Source organism: Nyctibius grandis, chromosome 6, assembly GCF_013368605.1.
Source record: "Nyctibius grandis isolate bNycGra1 chromosome 6, bNycGra1.pri, whole genome shotgun sequence".
In the NCBI taxonomy this organism is placed as follows: Eukaryota; Metazoa; Chordata; class Aves; order Nyctibiiformes; family Nyctibiidae; genus Nyctibius; species Nyctibius grandis.
Window position 1 is genome coordinate 85856140 of NC_090663.1, and position 17778 is coordinate 85873917.

The 17778-nt window shown below is 57.5% G+C and overlaps 1 protein-coding gene across 1 annotated transcript in view; it reads right to left on the bottom strand.

Annotated features, from left to right (window-relative positions):
- Window positions 1–5050: 5050 nt before the first annotated feature.
- FRAS1 (Fraser extracellular matrix complex subunit 1) overlaps window positions 5051–17778 on the bottom strand; it is a 147515-nt gene continuing 134787 nt past the window's right edge. The window contains exons 60-74 of the mRNA XM_068404195.1: window positions 17577–17733; window positions 16500–16700; window positions 15322–15509; window positions 14875–15150; window positions 13888–14120; window positions 13404–13564; window positions 12507–12721; window positions 10336–10486; window positions 9547–9654; window positions 9244–9403; window positions 8932–9048; window positions 8032–8198; window positions 7514–7719; window positions 6714–6860; window positions 5051–6176 (exon numbers count right to left, since the gene is read on the bottom strand). Coding sequence (XP_068260296.1) covers window positions 5592–6176; window positions 6714–6860; window positions 7514–7719; window positions 8032–8198; window positions 8932–9048; window positions 9244–9403; window positions 9547–9654; window positions 10336–10486; window positions 12507–12721; window positions 13404–13564; window positions 13888–14120; window positions 14875–15150; window positions 15322–15509; window positions 16500–16700; window positions 17577–17733 — 3072 coding nt within the window. The 3' untranslated portion in view covers window positions 5051–5591. The remainder of the gene's footprint in view (window positions 6177–6713; window positions 6861–7513; window positions 7720–8031; window positions 8199–8931; window positions 9049–9243; window positions 9404–9546; window positions 9655–10335; window positions 10487–12506; window positions 12722–13403; window positions 13565–13887; window positions 14121–14874; window positions 15151–15321; window positions 15510–16499; window positions 16701–17576; window positions 17734–17778) is intronic.

Genomic DNA, 17778 nt, shown 5'->3' on the forward strand with positions numbered 1-17778 from the left:
TTTCCAGACTTGGACACAGGCAGCAAAGCCCTGGCTCCCTGGCCTTCAGGAACAGCCATGGGGTTTGGGGGGGGTGGTGTGTCAGAAACACGCACCTTCACAGAGAGACTAAGTCCTGTGTTTTGGGGACGCAAAACCAGGCTCATTTGGCCAATTTGGGGGATTAAAAGCAGAGTCCTGAGTTTTGGGGCTTCAAACAGGGATCATGGAGGTAGTTTTGGGTTTCTGAGGTGGAGACTAAGTCCTGCGTTTGGGGAGTGTGAAACCAGGCTCATCTGGGCAGTTTAAGGCCTTGACAAGAGAGACCAAGTCCTGCGTGTTAGTGCTTGAAACACAGAGACTAAGTCCTGCATTTTTGGGGCTTGGTACCAGGCTCGTTTGGCCAGTTTTGGGGCTGAAAAACAGATTCCAAGTCCTGTGTTTTTGGTGTCACGAGACCAGTGTCCTTTGGGCAACTCTGGGGTGTCAAAACCAGGCTCACTGGGCCAGTTGAGGGCTCCTAAGCAGGGACCAAGTGCTGTGTTGTGGGTGCTTGACATGAGAGACCGAGTCCTGCGTTTTGCAGTGTGGAGACCAGGCTCCTGTGGCCAGTGCTGGGGCTCAGACTAAGTGCTGTGTTACTGGGGCTTGAAACCAGGCTCATGGGGGCAGTTTAAGGCTCAGAGAGAGCCCAAGTGCTGCGTTACGGGGGCTTGAAGCAGAGCCCCAGGCTGGTATTTGGGGGGGCTCAGAAACAAAGTCCCATGTTCTGGGGCTTGAGACCGGGCTCGCATGTCAGGGCTCCCCCCGGGCCAGGGAGGCAGCACCCGCGGCCCTACTCTGGGCACTGGGAGGCCGGGCTGCCCCGGCCGGACAGGAGAGGGGCCGGGCCCGGGGCAGCCGGTGCCGGTCGGAGCCCCCGCGCTTGTTCTCAGCCTTTATTCAGCGCCTGCACGAAGACACCACCTTTATTTCATGACTCGGTACCGCCAGAGCCCCGGTTTCCCCGCGCCCGCAGCCCCGGTGTGGCAGCCCCAGCCCCGCGCGGGCACCAGCCGCGGGCAGAGCCGGACTTGGGCCCCGGCCGAGGCCCAGCCCCGGAGCGCGGCTCCTCCTGCCCGCGGCGCCGGGACGGAGGCAGGGAGGCCGGGCTCAGCCCCGACCCTGCCGCGATGCTCCGGCCCCAGGACCCGCTCCGCGCCCGCCCGCGGAGAAACGGACACGGGCCGGGACTGACCCCCCGGCACCAGCTCCCCGCGCCCGCGAGGCCCGGCAGCAGCACCGGCACCAGCCCCAGCCCGAATCCCGGCCTCGTCTCACCGCCCCGGGTTCCGCGTAGCCCCCACAAAAGCCGCCGGACTAGGCCGGTGCTGCAGCCCCGCGTCCCCGGTCCACAACCAGCATCCGCCGCGGTCGGAGCCAGCCCCGCTCTGTCGGCGGAAGAGGCCGCGCGTGCGCGGGGCGGGCCGGAAGGGGCGGGGCCCGGGGGGCGCGTGCGCGGGGCGGGGCCTGTCCCAGGTGCGCGGGGGCGGTGCCGCAGGGCGCGTGCGCGGGGCGGGGCCTGTGCCAGGTGCGCGGGGGCGGTGCCGCAGGGCGCATGCGCGGGGCGGGGCCTGTCCCAGGTGCGCGGGGGCGGTGCCGCAGGGCGCGTGCGCGGGGCGGGGCCTGGCCCAGGTGCGCGGGGCGGGGCAGGGCCCCAGGGCGGCTGCGCGGGGCGGGGCCGAGGAGATTTGAGCCCCGGCGGCCGCCGTCCGCCCCCTCTGGGCTGTTCCGGTGGCGCCGCGCGCGGTCCTGGGGCGGCAGCGGCCGGGCCGGGCTCCTCCGGCGGGGCCCAGGTGAGACGCGGGGGGCTCGGGCCGGGAGCGGGGCAGGGGCCGCGGCCGAGTGGTGCCGCGGCCCGGGGGGTGTCGAGTCCGGGCGCAGGGCAGGGGCCGCGGCCGAGCGGTGCCGCGGCCCCGGGGGGTGTCGGGGTTGGGGCCGGGGCGGGTGGGAAGTGCCGGTGCCCGGGCGGCCGCGCTGCCGGGGGCTGTACGGAGCCGCCGGTGCAGCCGCGGGGCTCGGGGCGCCGGGGAATAAAGCCTGAGGGCCGGAGCCCGGCGCCCCCCGTCCCCGCTCGAGCCGCCCGCGGCCACACGGGGCCGGGCCCGCTCCGCGGGTCCCCCCGGTCAGTTCTCAAGCACCGCCCGACACCGCTGGGGCTCCCGGGCTCGTCCCTACATCACACGCGGGGCTGTGGGGGTTCGGGGCTCAGCCGGGTGCTTGTGGGACTCGAGAGGCGGCTCCCGGGGCCGGTGCTGGGGCTGAGCAGCACAGACAGAGCTGGACATTTCCCAACCCCGAGAACGGAGCCGCGGGGCTGCGTTTGTGGGGCTGGGAAAGGGGCTCCCGGGGCCGGAGCAGCAAATCCTGCGCCTTTGGGCTCAGAAACGGAGACCTGGTCGGCTGTTTCTGGGGTCAAAGCCAGGGGCCAGTTTGGCCAGAGCTGCAGGGTTGGGGGGAGGTGGGAGGGTGTTGGAGTGTGGGTGGGAGGGAGGGGGGTGGGATGGTGCGTGGACCCTCACCGGAGGTGGGGGTCCGCTCGCGTTGGCCCCGAAACTCAGGGACGCCGGCATGCACCAGGCAAAATTCAACGCAGGAGATAGACTCAGGGCGAAAAAGCACTTTTTACCCCCTGTTCATTCCAGGTGCGCCCAAGCACCGGACTAGTGTACAATTATGACAGGTCATATTCATATACAAGTCATGACAGTGATTGATTTACGACCTGGCCAAAAGCCAGGCTCATTTGAACTAGAATAAGCTTTATTGAGCTGGAGATGAACTCGAGGAGGAGCTGAGGCTGGAACCATCCATGAGCTGGAGCTGCGGCCAAACTGGAACTGAGCATCAGCTGGAGATGAAGCTGCACTGGAGCTGGAAACGAGCTGCAGCCAAAACTGAAGTGGGGCCATCCATGAGCTGGACCTGAAAAACAGGGGTGCAAAAACAATGAGCTGGAGCCACAAGCAAGCTGGAGCTGTGCAGGAACAAAATGGAGGCAGAAACATCCAACCCTGGAGCTGCAAACAAGCTCGAGCCGTCAAGAAACAGGAGCCACCAATGAGCTGGACCAAAAACAAAGGGGGCCCAAAGCAGCAAACAAACCAACCAAACAAAACCAAAGGAGAGCCCAAACCCAATAAAAAACCCTCACAAACAAACCCCTCAATAAACAAACCCCTCAATAAACAAACCCCTCAATAAACAAACCCCTCAATAAACAAACCCCTCAATAAACAAACCCCTCAATAAACAAACCCCTCAATAAACAAACCCCTCACAAATCCAAAGGGGGCCCAAACTGAGCTGGACCTGAAACAAATGGGGGTCCAAACCAAACAACCAAACAAACAAAAACCAAGGGGGGCCCAAACCGAGCTGAACCCCAAACAAACGGGCCCCAACACACCCACCTGGAGCCGCAGCCGGGCTGGAGCAGCGCAGTCCCTCCAGTGTCTCCGGGCGGGCGCAGGCCGGGCTGTCCCCAGGCAGGAGCGGGGCAGGCGGCAGCGTCGGCCTCGGCGCAGGCAGCCCGGCTTCTCCCTGGGGCTCCGCACCCCCCGCGGGCGGCTCCCGGCCTGGCTGGGGCTCCTCCGTCCGTCCGTGTGTCCCTGCGCAGGGAGAGACGTGGCACAATCAGCCCCCGGCAGCGGCCCGGCCCAGAGAGCCCCGAGCTGCTGCCCGGCAAACCCTGCTGCCCCCCGGGCACGGGCAGCTCTGCCCGGCCCCTCGGCAGCACCGACCCGGCACCGCGCAGCCGAGGCGGGAGGGGAGGGAGAGACGGGGCCGGGACGGCAGAAACCACCGCCTCGGGGCACTCACCTCACCGGGCACGGCCTCCTACCGCCGGGGCCACCAACACCTCCCGAGGCACCGGCACGGCCGTCGCTCCCCGGGCCCGGCTTCACCGTCTCACCCACGGGGCTGCAGGAGACGGTGCGGGTCCCCGGAGCGGCCTCTGCTCCCACCGCAGCACGTTTTGAGCTGAAAAAGGTTTTCGGTCAAAGCCGGGTCTGTGCGGGGCCCAGAGGCGCCCCCAGGCCCCGCCGTGGCAGCGCCCGACGCTGCCGCCCCGCAGGGCCGAAGCCCCGTGAAAGCAGTTTCCCCCAGCAGCGGGTCCCGCACTCACCGGTCCGAGCTCTCCCGGCCCCGGCAGAGCCGGCGCCAGGCCCGGGGGGTCCGTCCTGCCGGCAGCCGCTCCGGGAAAGGGCCGCGGAGAAGGAAGCGGCCGGTGCCTGCGCCGGGAGGAGGGAGCCCGGCGTCAGGAGGGGGCACCGGCCGCCCCGGGAGAGCCCCAGCCCCGCCGGGGCCCCGTCTCCGCCGGGCACCGGGGGGCAGACGCGGCGGCAGCAGCGGGAGCAGCCATGGCGGGGAAGCAGCCCCGGCACGGCCCCCGGGCCGCCCGCAGACGGGCCCCGAGGGCCCCGGGCCCGGCAGAGCCCCCGCCGGCCGCACACCCGGACCCGCTCCCGCCGCTGCCGCTGCGCTTCTGCCCGCCGGCCCCTCGCTGCGGCGCCCCCTGGCGGCCCCGGGAGGGTTTTGAAGCCTCGGCGCCGCCGCGCACCTGCCGCCGCCGAGACACGGGACCGCGGGGGCGGGGCGGGGCGGGGCGGCAGTTTCAGGCCCTCCCCAATCACTGAGCGGCCCCTTCCCAGGATGGCGCCCTCTGGCGGACACAGAGCAGCACTGCTGAGCGCAGCGCCATCTGGTGGGCAAGCGGCGGCACGGCAGGGCCCGGCCCGGGCGGTACAGAGGGGTCGCCCCCCCCACGGTGGGCACCCCGGGAGGCGGCGCGGAGCCCCCGGTCACCCCCGCGGCGAGGACACCTCCCCGTCCCCCCCCCATCCGCACAGCCCCGAGGGTCTCCCACCCACCCAGGGGCACAAGGGGAGGCGCAGAGAAGGACACCGCGGTCACACCGTGTATCAGGGTTATGGTCAATCTTTACTCTCGCTGCGATGGGACAGATCACACCCCGCGTGACAGTTCGTGTCCCTGCCACCTCCTCCCCGCAACCACCCGCACCCCAAAACGCACCTCCCCGCGCCCACACGCTGAGCACCAGGGGCGCAGGTTGGTTTTCCACAGTTCAAGCAGCAAACCAGGGCCGCTCGCCTCAGGTATGAAACAAGGAGATGGTGCTGCTCTGGCTTTGCTCCCCAGCGAGGTAGGGAACTCACCCTGAGCCGGGCAGGCTGGGAGCTGAGGGTTCCTGCTGCTCCCCCCTCTGACGCAGAGCCAGCCCTCTGCTCCGGGGGGGGACACAATGTCCCCAGGACACCCCACCACAGGCCCAAGCCTCCTCTCTGGGCTCCCAGGGCTACCAGCTGGAGGAGTGTGGGGGAGGCACGGACAGAGGACTCCCCCCCCCGTTTGCCTGGCCTGGCTCCAGGGGTGCTGTGCCGTGGGGCAGCACAGCCAGGAGCAGAGGTGAGCTAGAGCCGCTCCTCCTCCTCACAAGAGTACAAAAATAACCAGCATTAACTTTTTTTAGCTTTTCCTTTTTTGTTTTTTTTTTTTTGTTTTTTTTACAATTTATAAAAAGCTTTTCCCAAACCCCAGCGTGGGCTCCATTAAACTTCTGTTCCATCGTGCAAATTGCTGTGGACTTTGACTTCCAAGTTCACCTGCTTCACCTTCCTGCCTTTCCCCTCGCAGGCACCCCCGCTTTCCCTCAATATATTAACGTTCCTCACGGTGCAGTACCGGCTGTCCAGGGCCTTGCCCGCGCCGCGGGGTAGCTCCACCTTGGTGTTCAGGGGATGCTCCTCCGGGGCAGCTCTGGCAGCCTCTCGCTTCCTCCGCAGCTTTCGACACTTCCTGGCGAGGAGGCAAACTCCGGACAGCACCAGCAGCAGGAGGGTGACGGCCGCCAAGGCGCTCCCCACGGAAGCGCCCGTCTGAGATAAGGAGGCCGCCACGGCGCCTTCCTCCCTCTCCAAGATGAGCGACTTCATGTTGGTGCCGTTCTTGACCTGGTCGCCTTCGTTGTCATAGATCAAGGAGTCGTCCAGCACCAGCCTCCCGTCGCCGTCGACCAAGTCCCGGCGGCCACGTTTCCAGCGGCGCGTGAGGGATCTCTGGACGCGAGGCCCTGCCCTGCTCTCCGGGCCGATGACGTAGATGACTTGAAGGTACCACTGGTGCCCAGCTTCCACCTGGAAGAAAGGGACGCACGAAACCTTAACTATGGCTTTTAGATCAAGTGATTTTGTTAAGTAAAGGTGGAGCTGGTTGTGTTTTTTGTCCTGTTTCTTGACACACACAAATACCAACAAAGCAGCTGAGTGTGTTTTTAGCAGCACCTGCAGTTAATATTTATCACCAATAAGTGAGGTGCTTGGTCGTGTTGTCTGTCTTTAGCAATTGCAATAATTAATTCATGAACATTAATAAGATGTTTTTAAAGAGCTTATTTTCTGAGTGCTTTGATAAAAAAACCCAATCACCAGAATAAATTTCTCATTTTCACTTTCCATGCTGGAGTTTGCTTCTCCACTGGCTCCCCTGTTCCTTTAGGGGACAATCCCAGCACTGCCGAGAAGCCCCGTAAACAGACAGCGGTCACCGAGTCACACAGGGGAGCTCTCTGGGGAGGGACTAAAACGCCCAGAGCCTACAAATCACCAAGTATTTGGGACATCCTGGGTGGAGAAGCGAGTTTTGGGGCTACTGATATCGCTTTTAGTATGTACCTTGTAGAGAGCATCCACTTTGAGGGTGAATCCATCCACTCCGGGCATGCTGCTCACCGAGTGGAACTCGGACAGTTCAGAAGCGAAGTGGGCATCAAAAGGCACATCGTGGAAATACTTGTCTGTCACTTCTGGTTGGTTTCGGTCCTGGAAATCAGAGAGGAGTCAGGAAGAGGTGTGAGCACTGGGAAGCCAGACACCGGGTCACTCAGTAACATGGCAAACTAACTGAATACCATGAACATCACCCTCGTCCTGTGGGTGGTAATGGGGCTGCCAGGAAACGTTAACTACAAAGCACATACTAAGAGCTGAACCCATCTTGGGAGCTAATTGTAGCTTTATACAAGAATTTCCGTGTAACTGGTAAATAAATCACCCTTTATATGGTGCCAGTCCTGTCGATTCCAAGCCAGAGTGCAAGCAGAGATCAAGGTTTAAGAGTTTGGTACATCAAGTCTTTTTCTTCCTGATTTGTGGTTTGTTTTTTTTTTCTAAGAAATACTCATGGGTAAAACTGAGGAAAAACTGATCTGGTCTTTGTGTTTGTACCTGTCTGCCCAGTACTGCCTGGGGAAGTCAAACAACATCTGGGCCATGTTGTCTAGTGAGAACACATGGAGTGAAACAGCTGGAGCTGACCATCAGTACGTGCCCCCCCTCCCCACAAGCAGCGAGGCCGCTTAGTTCCCAGCTCTGTTAGGTCAGCGTGAGGCTGAGAGACCAGACTTCTCCGGACACGATCACACACGAGACTCAACATCTCAACACGGCGGTTTTGTCCACCACAGAACACTTACCAAGAGGAGAAACCGGTGTTTCAGGTGCTTGTTGGGTTGGATACAGCCGTACTGGGGCCCCTCGTTATAGACGGTGCCCGTCGGGTCGAAGAAAGGCACGTGGCCGTCCCTGCCCGTGCACAGGTAGACCTTTTCCAGCTGCAGCTTGTAAGCGGCGTTGAGGTTTTGCTCGGGGTTCCAGAGCACGCGGCCATACAGGATTTGCCCTGAGGAGAAAACCAGTCAGGTTCAACCCTATTCAACACAGAACCACTGCTGGAGCCTGACACACCGACCTACGTGTGGCTCTGGGCTTCGGAGGGGGTTGGTTTGTGTGCACAGGTGACAGGACACTGTGCCAGAACAGTTCTTGTCCTGTCGTGCTGTCACAGGGCTGCGACACGCTCAAAATGCCATTTGTGGCTGTAAAAGAGGCAAAGCCACCTCTGGGTTTTACCCTTCTCTTTCAGAGTGCAAGTTGTGAAGGCAGAAACATGGGGTACAAGCACAACAGGGAAGAAAAAGAACCTAAATCCTACCCTTGGAAAAAGCCCCTTTGTAATCCATTTCTGCCAGAGCCAGGTCGGACGTGGTGGGGTCCATCAGAAACACCTTCTCGTTGTTACAGAGCTGGAACTCCGTGTTGAGGGAGTAGACGACGGGAACCGGGCGGTTCGTCTGCTGGAAGGCGATGGGGATCAGAAACCTGAAATTGGGGCAGGAAAGGAGAAAGGGGAGGTTTAGTTTGGGCGCAGCTGAGGTTACATGTCGGTGACCTACACAGTCTGCCTCGCCTTTTCCCTCCTGCTTTACTAGTCACAGCCCAACAGCCCGTCCTACGGCGGTGTCCGACCCAAGGTGGCTTGTTGCCCCTCGCCCTGCCCCAGTTTTCCAGTACTGGTGCAGGTCTCTGCATGATCAGCTGAAATCTCCTCCCAACAGGTTTGATTTTCTTTCTGCCCAGGGACAACTCAGAATCACAGAATCACAGAATCAATCAGGTTGGAAGAGCCCTCTGGGATCATCGAGTCCAACCATTGCCCTGACACCACCATGGCAACTAGACCATGGCACTAAGTGCCATGTCCAGGCTTTTCTTAAACCCCTCCAGAGATGGTGACTCCACCACCTCCCTGGGCAGCCCCTTCCAATGGCTAATGACCCTTGCTGAGAAGAAATGCTTCCTAATGTCCAACCTGAACCTCCCCTGGCCAAGCTTCAGGCTGTGTCCTCTTGTCCTATCGCTGGTTGCCTGGGAGAAGAGGCCGACTCCCACTCCACTACACCCTCCCGTCACCTCTGAGCCTCCTCTTCTCCAGGCTCCCCTCCCCTTTTCCCCCCCTGCTGCTGTTGTAGCGTCCCACGCGCCTGCTGGGGCCACACAAACCACCCCGACGGGCCGCAACCGTCCTGCTGCCGCGCCGACGGGGACTCCTCACCGCTCAGGAGCGTGGGCCGTGCAGGGCAGGGGCTTGTCTCCAGGCTCTGTCCACGGCTGCGTGGGCTGCACGGTGCAGGGGATTAAGAAGATGGTGTACTCTCCGGAGTAGTCCTTCCTGGGAACGGACAGGAGACGCCGCGGTCACCAAACGAGCCTCCAGGCTGTTCACCCAGCCCATGGGTTTGCCTAACGTCCACCACGTGCAAGCAGGCACGACAGAGCTCATAGCAGGGCCTCTCCCTCGCCCCAGAGATGTCCAGCTACTCCACCAGCAGCAGGAGGGACAAACGTGACGCTGCTGAACCCTCACCTGTTGTAGGAGCTGGTTGCTCTCCAGAGCTGGTAAGGAGAGTCGAAAGTCTGAGCGCTCCACAGCAGCTGCAGGTCAAATTCGATCCCTCCCAGGTGGTCTGGAGTCATTAAGAAAGACTTGACATCTGGCAGGCTGTGGTGCTCCATCACGAAAAGCCCTGGGGTGAGGACAAGGAGGTGACAGGGAAGGCAGAGTACGGGGAGACCCGACACGGAGGGACTCTGTGCTGCTGCCCGTGTTTTCAGAACAGATCTGTATTTGTACGTTGATTTCTCCCTCTGTCAGGACCAACGCTCTCACCTCTGAACTTGGCCTGCGTCTTGAACTCGATGACCAGGCGGCCGTCCTCGCGGATGTAGATCCTGATGATCTGCAGCCGGGCTGAGAGCACGCTGTCCGTCTGAATCCCTGCGTGGTGCAGCAAGCACAAAGTCACCGGGGAGGCCACACAGCACAGCCGGTCCCCAGGTGGGCTCTGTCAGCCCCACGGAGCTCCAGAAGCAGTTGAGAGCTCCAAAAAGGCCTGGCTTAGTGGGGATCATCCTCTGGGGAGTCAGCTATACGCTTCATTACCCACATGTGCCACCTAAGGCTCGCTCAAGCACCAGGGAAGTAAATACCTCCCGTGATTAGCCTGTGAATGTAACTTATTTTACATAGTAAAGTTGTAAATAATTGTTTCTGGGTACTCCTGGCCTTAATTCCTGAACGGCCCCCCATGAACAGAGCTCTGCAAGTCCCTCCTCTACAAATAAACAGAACAAAATCCAAGGTGAGGGACTGTTCCTCGTAGCCCTCTGAGCAGCAACACTGCCCAGGGCTGCAGGGATGGGTTCACAGCACACACAGGCTCCAAAACATTGTGGCAAAGGAAAATTAAGAAGCTGGAAATAGATTTGCAGGCACAGGATAAACCAGGGGTGTGGAGAAATCACTCCAGGTACCCCCCAGGGAGCCCCTCTGCCTGGCTGTGGAGGCTCGGATGAAGAGAGAGCTCTTCTCCTGCAGCACTTCTAGGGCTCAGTGACAACTGTTCCCATTGACCAAGAGGCTGGGGGAAACAACAGCCTCCAAACGCCCCGGACCTACCCGTCCTCCAGAGAACGGTGTCGTAGAAAAAGGAGAACTCCATCTCTGTGTGATGCTCGAGGGAAGCCCAACCTCTGGGTGCTGTCACGTAAATGTAGGACACGTAGAGCGGGACATGGACCGTTAAGAAGGACTGAGCAGAGTCCCGTACCTGTCAATAAAACCCAAAGAAAGGTGGTTATGCACCTTCCAAAGGGGAGATGCTGGCCCACACCCCAACACCCACTGCACACCTGCAACAGGAGACTCCTTGTTAGTCCTAGACCATGGATGTCCGAAACCCAGGGAGGATAATGTGGGGACAAAGTATTTTTAAAGCAGTTTAATGTCATTGCTCCATAAAGACTGACCATTATTAAAGACCTGGGGGTGCTGATTGACAGCCAGCTAAACATGAGCCAGCAGTGTGCCCAGGTGGCCAAGAAGGCCAGTGGCATCCTGGCCTCTGTCAGGTCTAGGGAAGTGATCGTCCCTCTGTGCTCAGCACTGGTGAGGCCGCACCTTGAATCCTGTGTCCAGTTCTGGGCCCCGCACTTCAAGAGAGATGTTGAGGTGTTGGAGCGAGTCCAGAGGAGGGCGACCAAGCTGGTGAAGGGTCTGGAGGGTCTGACCTATGAGGAACGGCTGAGGGAGCCGGGGTTGTTTAGCCTGGAGAAGAGGAGGCTCAGAGGTGACCTTAGTGCAGTCTACAACAACCTGAAGGGAGGTTGTAGTGAAGTGGGACTTGGCCTCTTCTCCCAGGCAACTAGAGATAGGACAAGAGGACACAGCCTCAAGCTTCACCAGGGGAGGTTCAGGTTGGCCATTAGGAAGCATTTCTTCTCAGCAAGGGTCATTAGCCATTGGAAGGGGCTGCCCAGGGAGGTGGTGGAGTCACCATCTCTGGAGGGGTTTAAGAAAAGCCTGGACATGGCACTTAGTGCCATGGTCTAGTTGCCATGGTGGTGTCAGGGCAATGGTTGGACTCGATGATCCCAGAGGGCTCTTCCAACCTCATTGATTCTGGGATTCTGTGATGACTGGCAAACAATTAGCTGATTTGCAAAACACTTATTGCTGGCCTGCCCTTTGGAAAACAGTAATGAACTGTGGGGAAAAAGGTGTGCAAGCACAGAGTGTTCCTCCCAGACTACAAAACCCCTGCAGTTAAGTCAGAGATGACTTTCTTTACCTTTCCATGTAGGTACTTCAGACAAACCTGCACTTTAAATAAGGGTAAGTGCTGAAGCACGCTGGTGTCGTGGTCCAAAAGCAGCTGTGGTCACAACTGCACCTCAAAACCCTCCCAGTTTCCAATTCCGTGAATTAAAAATAAGCAGTTCTGCTTGCTCAGGACTGCAGGCCCCGAGGGTTGTGAAATACCACAGCTCTCCGGCTATATATACACCATGTAGTATCTGCAGAGCGCAGCTGTACTCTGCGAGAGCTCAGAGAGACGTTCCAGACTGGGTGGTGCCCGTCTCCACGTACTCAATCACACAGTTGTTGGGTTTAAGTAGCTTCTCCGGATTTGTGCAAATCATTGGAGCTATAAAAGGAAAGTTAAAGTACTCCAGGCTGGCAGGAACTCAAAGAGATGATGTTGGCCATAGCATTCTGTCTGGGAACTTAATACAAGGATCTAACGTAGATGAGATACTCATTGAGTAAGATATACATACAGAATCCAGCCATGAGAGGGCACTGAGACACATCCAGTGCTGAAAGCTGCTATTTTATAGAAGAACATTTATGGCTTTTGGTTTGCCAGATGGTTAATTAAGAAATTACTTAAAAATTCCCATGACCTCACTCCACCGAGGAGTATGAACTGATGTGCCTCTGCTCTGTTCTCTGCTCATTTATATTGGCTAAGAATCCTATCAAAATTGTACAAGAATAGAGCACATGTGGGAATGTTTTGTATTTCTAGTACATTTAAAACAATATTTTACTAGCACTCTGAAGAGTAAGAGAATAAAGCCTGTGTTACCCCAACCAAAATAAATAAACTAAATGCATTCTAGGTGGAAAGGGGAAAGTCCCACGCTCCAGTTGTACAGAGCAGAGCAGCAAACACCCCTAGCAAATACTCCTGAACACAAAGTGGAGCTTTGCCTAAGGACTGAGAAAGGTCTGGGTTACGTGGAGGAGTTTGGGATACGCCATCTCACCTGGCTACGCCATCTCACCTGGAAGTCAGCGGTGACAGAGCCCCCGCAGACATCAATTAATTCCGTCATGTCGTAATAAGCATCGAAGGTCCAAATGCAGCTCTTGAGGTTGAGGTGCTTGTAGAGCTGGAGCGTCTTCGGCTCCCTCACCGTGGGGTCAAACTGGTACGGGCGGTCGTAGCCGGGACCACGACCGATGCTGTCGGAGGTGACTTCATCCAGAAACCCTGCCTCTGGGGTTGGGAGACATCAGGACACTGATCACTCCAGGTTTTAAAGAGCTTGAAGACAACTGAGGTCCCCTTTTCACTCTCAAATCATGGCAGTGACTTTTATTATATCAGGGACCTCACAGGCTCCTCTCCCTTCACGACCCCAGAGGTCAGACTGAATATACACAGGTTTCACAGGGGAAAACGTTACAGGAACGGGGTAAGAATCCTAAAAATCCAACTTATGAACCTACTCATGAAAGGCTGAAGTTAAGCTTTAAGAAATGCAGAACAGCTCGAGTATGAAACGAACAGAACGAAATGCAACAACCCCCCGTCCACCACGGAACAAGCACGGACCCCACTACCCCGCGCGTCAGAGACACAAACTGCCTTTTTGCTTCGTCGCTGGCATTTACTTCTGCAGTGAAGTTGCTTTTACTGCTTCTTGTTGCCATGGTGTGAACCTACAACCTGCTCAAACAGAGCAACGCTGCTTAACCCCGTTATCTTCTAAACATTCCCATACATCACATCTCCTCTTCAACAGGGCGACTCTTCGCTGCTGTTACAGGAAGATTAATTATTACTTACTTGATGTTCAAAGAGCCCAGAGGAACACAAAGCCACCTTCTCTGCATTTTTTTACTGGCTTCTCCCTAACCCTCAAGTTCAGAAAGCAAAAGTCAGCTTTAAAAATGACCTGAGACGCCTCGGAGGTCTGTGACGGTGACCAGGTTTGAGCAGACGTGCTGGTGCCTGTAGATAGACTCGGAGAGAAGGAAATGCAGGTTGTGCAGCGGCAGGGTGGAGATGAGGGGCAGCATGCCATCCTGGTGGGGGATCTGCACCGAGATGTGGATTCTGGAACAAACAGAGGATGAGACAGCGGAAAAAAGAGCCCTGGCAGGCACGGGAGCCTCGGGCATTACCCCCTCCCCACAGCAGCACAGCACAGACAGCGTGAGCCTGCTAGTGGCAGCCTGATATTTAGTTCCAGGTAGATTTCCCCACCTACACATCTGCTCCTTAAGCTGTCCCACCACCTCCAGCACCCCCTCAGCAGAGCAGGGTGCGAGGAAGAGAGTGGGAGCACTACCCTGAGCACCCTACGCTGCTCAAGAGGGCACACGGCGTGGAGGGGGGCCTGGTGAAGGACAGCACCCTCCCCTTCTGCAGGCTCCTACCTGTTGGGGTGCTCCTTGTGCTTGACATCCAAGTACTTCAGAGTGGCGATGAACGACTGTGCCTGGAAACCTCGGGCCGTCCCCGCGACCACAGGCGTGTGGCAAATGGCGCTGTCGGTGCCTATGGTGACCACGTTGCTTCTCAGGGGGGTCCCCACATGGCCAGCCTTGTCCACAGCCTTGGCCACGCAGCGCACGTGGAACCGCCGGCTGAAGTAAATGCTGTCCAGCACCTGCAGGGAACGAGGAGGGAGAAACGTGCATGTGGGTCAAAGACACATTGCACCATCTGACCGTGTGGCGAAATCCCTTTGTCCTGGGGTCTGGAGGCAGCATGGAGGCAAGGCACACGCAACCTAGGAGCACACATGCCCATGGCTGCTCGGCCACTTGGGCGTGCAGGTGTGATTGGCCCCTCGTCACCCACACTGCAGGAGATGAGCTCTTATGATCTGCCAGGCTCCATCTGTCTCCTGCCACCAGGGATTTACTGAAGTGTCTGGTGAAGGGTCTGGAGGGTCTGACCTATGAGGAACGGCTGAGGGAGCCGGGGGTGTTTAGCCTGGAGAAGAGGAGGCTCAGAGGTGACCTTAGTGCAGTCTACAGCTACCTGAAGGGAGGTTGTAGCGGAGCAGGAGTTGGCCTCTTCTCCCAGGCCACTAGCGCTAGGACAAGAGGACACAGCCTTAGGCTTTGCCAGGGGAGGTTCAGGTTGGACATTAGGAAGCATTTCTTCTCAGCAAGGGTCATTAGCCATTGGAAGGGGCTGCCCAGGGAGGTGGTGGAGTCACTATCTCTGGAGGGGTTTAAGAAAAGCCTGGACATGGCACTTAGTGCCATGGTCTAGTTGCCATGGTGGTGTCAGGGCAATGGTTGGACTCGGTGAGCCCAGAGGGCTCTTCCAACCTCATTGATTCTGTGATTCTGTCTCAGTGCTCACAGCTACTTCCCACGCCAACCAAAGTGGTGCTTTCAGCAGCCACATACCTTATGGTTGACGCTAGTGAACGGCGTGTTGTCAGTGATGGTTTCAAAAGGCGACCTGGCTCCATTCCCATCCGTGGGGGTTGCCACTTCCCAGCTGAACTGTATGGAAGACTGGTTGATCCCGGCCTCGCCGCAGCGTTCCCTCGTGACCGTGTACTTGGGGAAGTGAGGGTCGCAGGGGGTGACGCAGATGAGCGGGTAGCCTGGGGAAGGGGACTTCTTAGCACCGTCCTTGGTCACCTCTTCCACCCGGTCGTAGTCAGCCAGGGTGACAACCTGCATGGATGCAAGATGGCAGCAGGGGAGGGGCAGAAAGGACAATCCTTCCCACATGCTCCAACCCTGCCACATCACTGCAGCTCTTCATTTTATTTCAGAAACCCCACTGGGGTTTTCAGCCTGTACTTGAAGGGTGCTAAATCCCACCCATCGCAATGGGCAACTTACCACGGGAGGTGCTGGCAGAATCAGGCTCCCTGCTGCCTCCTGGTCCAAAATAGTCACTGTTGCAGTGCTGGTATCTCCAAGAACAGCTTCCACCGGATCATCTGGACCCAGCACCACAGAAAAGGACTCATGCCACTCCCGGTCTTCATTGGACATGATCTCCACCTTAAACATGACGTGGTCCACACCTGTGAGAGGAAATGAAAGAGAACTCCATTCACCACCAGATACTGCTCTGAAGTTCTCATAAAAAGAACTGCACACCTGGTCTAGGATATGACCACTGAAACATCATGATAAAATACGCATTATAAATTTTATTTCTGCTCATTGCTACTAATAATTTAGCCCCGTCCACACAGAAGTCTACTCTAGACATAAAACTCCAGCTATGACAACGGATCCAACTGATCAGGTGACAGATTTACTAGCAGATGCCACACGAGGATTAATAATGCCTGTCTTCTATCAGCTGTCTGTAGTAAAACTCTATGATCCAAAGCACATCCCCACCCCTGCTGCGAGCATCTCTGCTCTCTCTCACACCAGTATGCAGAACACAAGAGAAAACATGGCAAGACTTGGGATAGCCTTCCCAGTTTCTCCAGTGCCATTAATTCCAGTGAGCAGAAAGCCTCAACCATCTTTCTGGCTCCTTTGGCATTCACAGTCTGCTCAGTGAAGAGCTCACCACCTCCGAGCTTTCGTCCCCTCCTCCTTTTCATTGCCCCCCTGCTTGGCAGCAGCTCAGCACTTTGCTGGTCGAGCGGAGAGGGCTGGTGCTCACAACACCAGTGTTGGAACTGAGAATGATCAGGCAACCAGAAGGGGAGAGGGGAGAGGACATGGCTAATGCAAGGGAAGGGGAACTCTCACACCCCACCTGCAACACACTGAAGAGCTGGATACGTGTTTCTTCCCACAAGGCTGTGATGAGCCCAAGATCAAACCCCAAATCAAATCCAACCCCCAAAATCTACGGGTGTATTATGCCTTGTTACAGCTAATGCAGTTTACTTCACCAGGAGCAGTCAGACCTGTGTTGTGTTGCAAACCTCATGCAAAAAGTGGCTTTTCCCACATCTCCTGAACATTTCCCTTCAATGCTCCTTTCCGATAGACCCAAAATGTCACCGGTCACGCCACCACCTCCAACCTTCCCTCCAAGGACCCTTTACCTGGGCTGAATTTGAGCATTCGACTCTTGGGATAGTAATCCACTCCGGCCTGAGCCGAGCCATCGCGGGTGCTACAGCGGACTTTGGAGGTCCTGTTCTGATCCCCTCTCCGGACCACCTTGATGTTTATAACAGCAACACCCTCCGGGCCAGGTGGCTCCCGTACTTGGTATGCAGCTTCTTCAAACTCAATGGTGGGTGCTAAAGAGCAGTGAAGAAAAAGGGGGAGGTTCAGGTTGGACATTAGGAAGTATTTCTTCTCAGCAAGGGTCATTAGACATTGGAAGGGGCTGCCCAGGGAGGTGGTGGAGTCACCATCTCTGGAGGGGTTTAAGAAAACTAGACTTAGTGCCATGGTCTAGTTGCCATGGTGGTGTCAGGGCAATGGTTGGACTCGATGATCCCAGAGGTCTCTTCCAACCTGATTGATTCAGTGATTCTGTGAAAAGCCCCAGGTTTGCCCACCAGCTGACTGTTTTGAGATGTAGAGCATCCATCAACTGTGCTGAGCTAAGCTCAGCTCCTTCTAGACTCTACCTACACATCTTCAGAGCAAGGGGCTCCTCAAAGCAGGGGCCAAAACTGCAGCTCTAAGGGTTAGATGTGAATTAGGGCAAAACCCAGCACATGTATGGGGCTATAGGGGATGGCAAATGATTCTCCCATCCCCTGCCTCCCACTGAACCATACGCCCTCAAATCCATGCCCCCTGATGGTGCTACAGCCCCCACTGGCACCAGAGGGACCTGGCATCCCCCTTCTTCCCCACAGATCTCCCCAGGCTGTGGAGGGAAGGCAACTTCTCCCAGGGAAGCACAGCAACTCCTTGTGCAACTGGAGGGGAACGGGAAACAGGACAAATGGTGGGTTCAAGCCACCGTTATTCAATCCCTCCCTTAAGACCAGCCCAGGGCACAAAGCCATCACACCAGTGACCTGCACACAGAGCTGTGACCATGTGACTGAAGGCATTCACGTGTACTAAATTAATCCTCAAACTGTTGATGAGATGGTGCTGACTACCTTGGAACTGCATCCTACACTGCAACTACACCCTTGCTGAGCGTCCTCGCTTACCGTCTTCGTCATTGGTGACAGTTATGGTTGCCATGTCCATCTTCCCAATCCTAGCTCCACTCCAATGGTTTCCAAGCGGGCTCCCAAGATAGACCCGGAACTGCTCTTCTGGTTCAAAGGCAGAGTCATCACTTATATAAACACTGCAGTTCTTCACCTAAAGCAGGAGAAAACGGAAAACATTCATAAATCCGATGAAGCC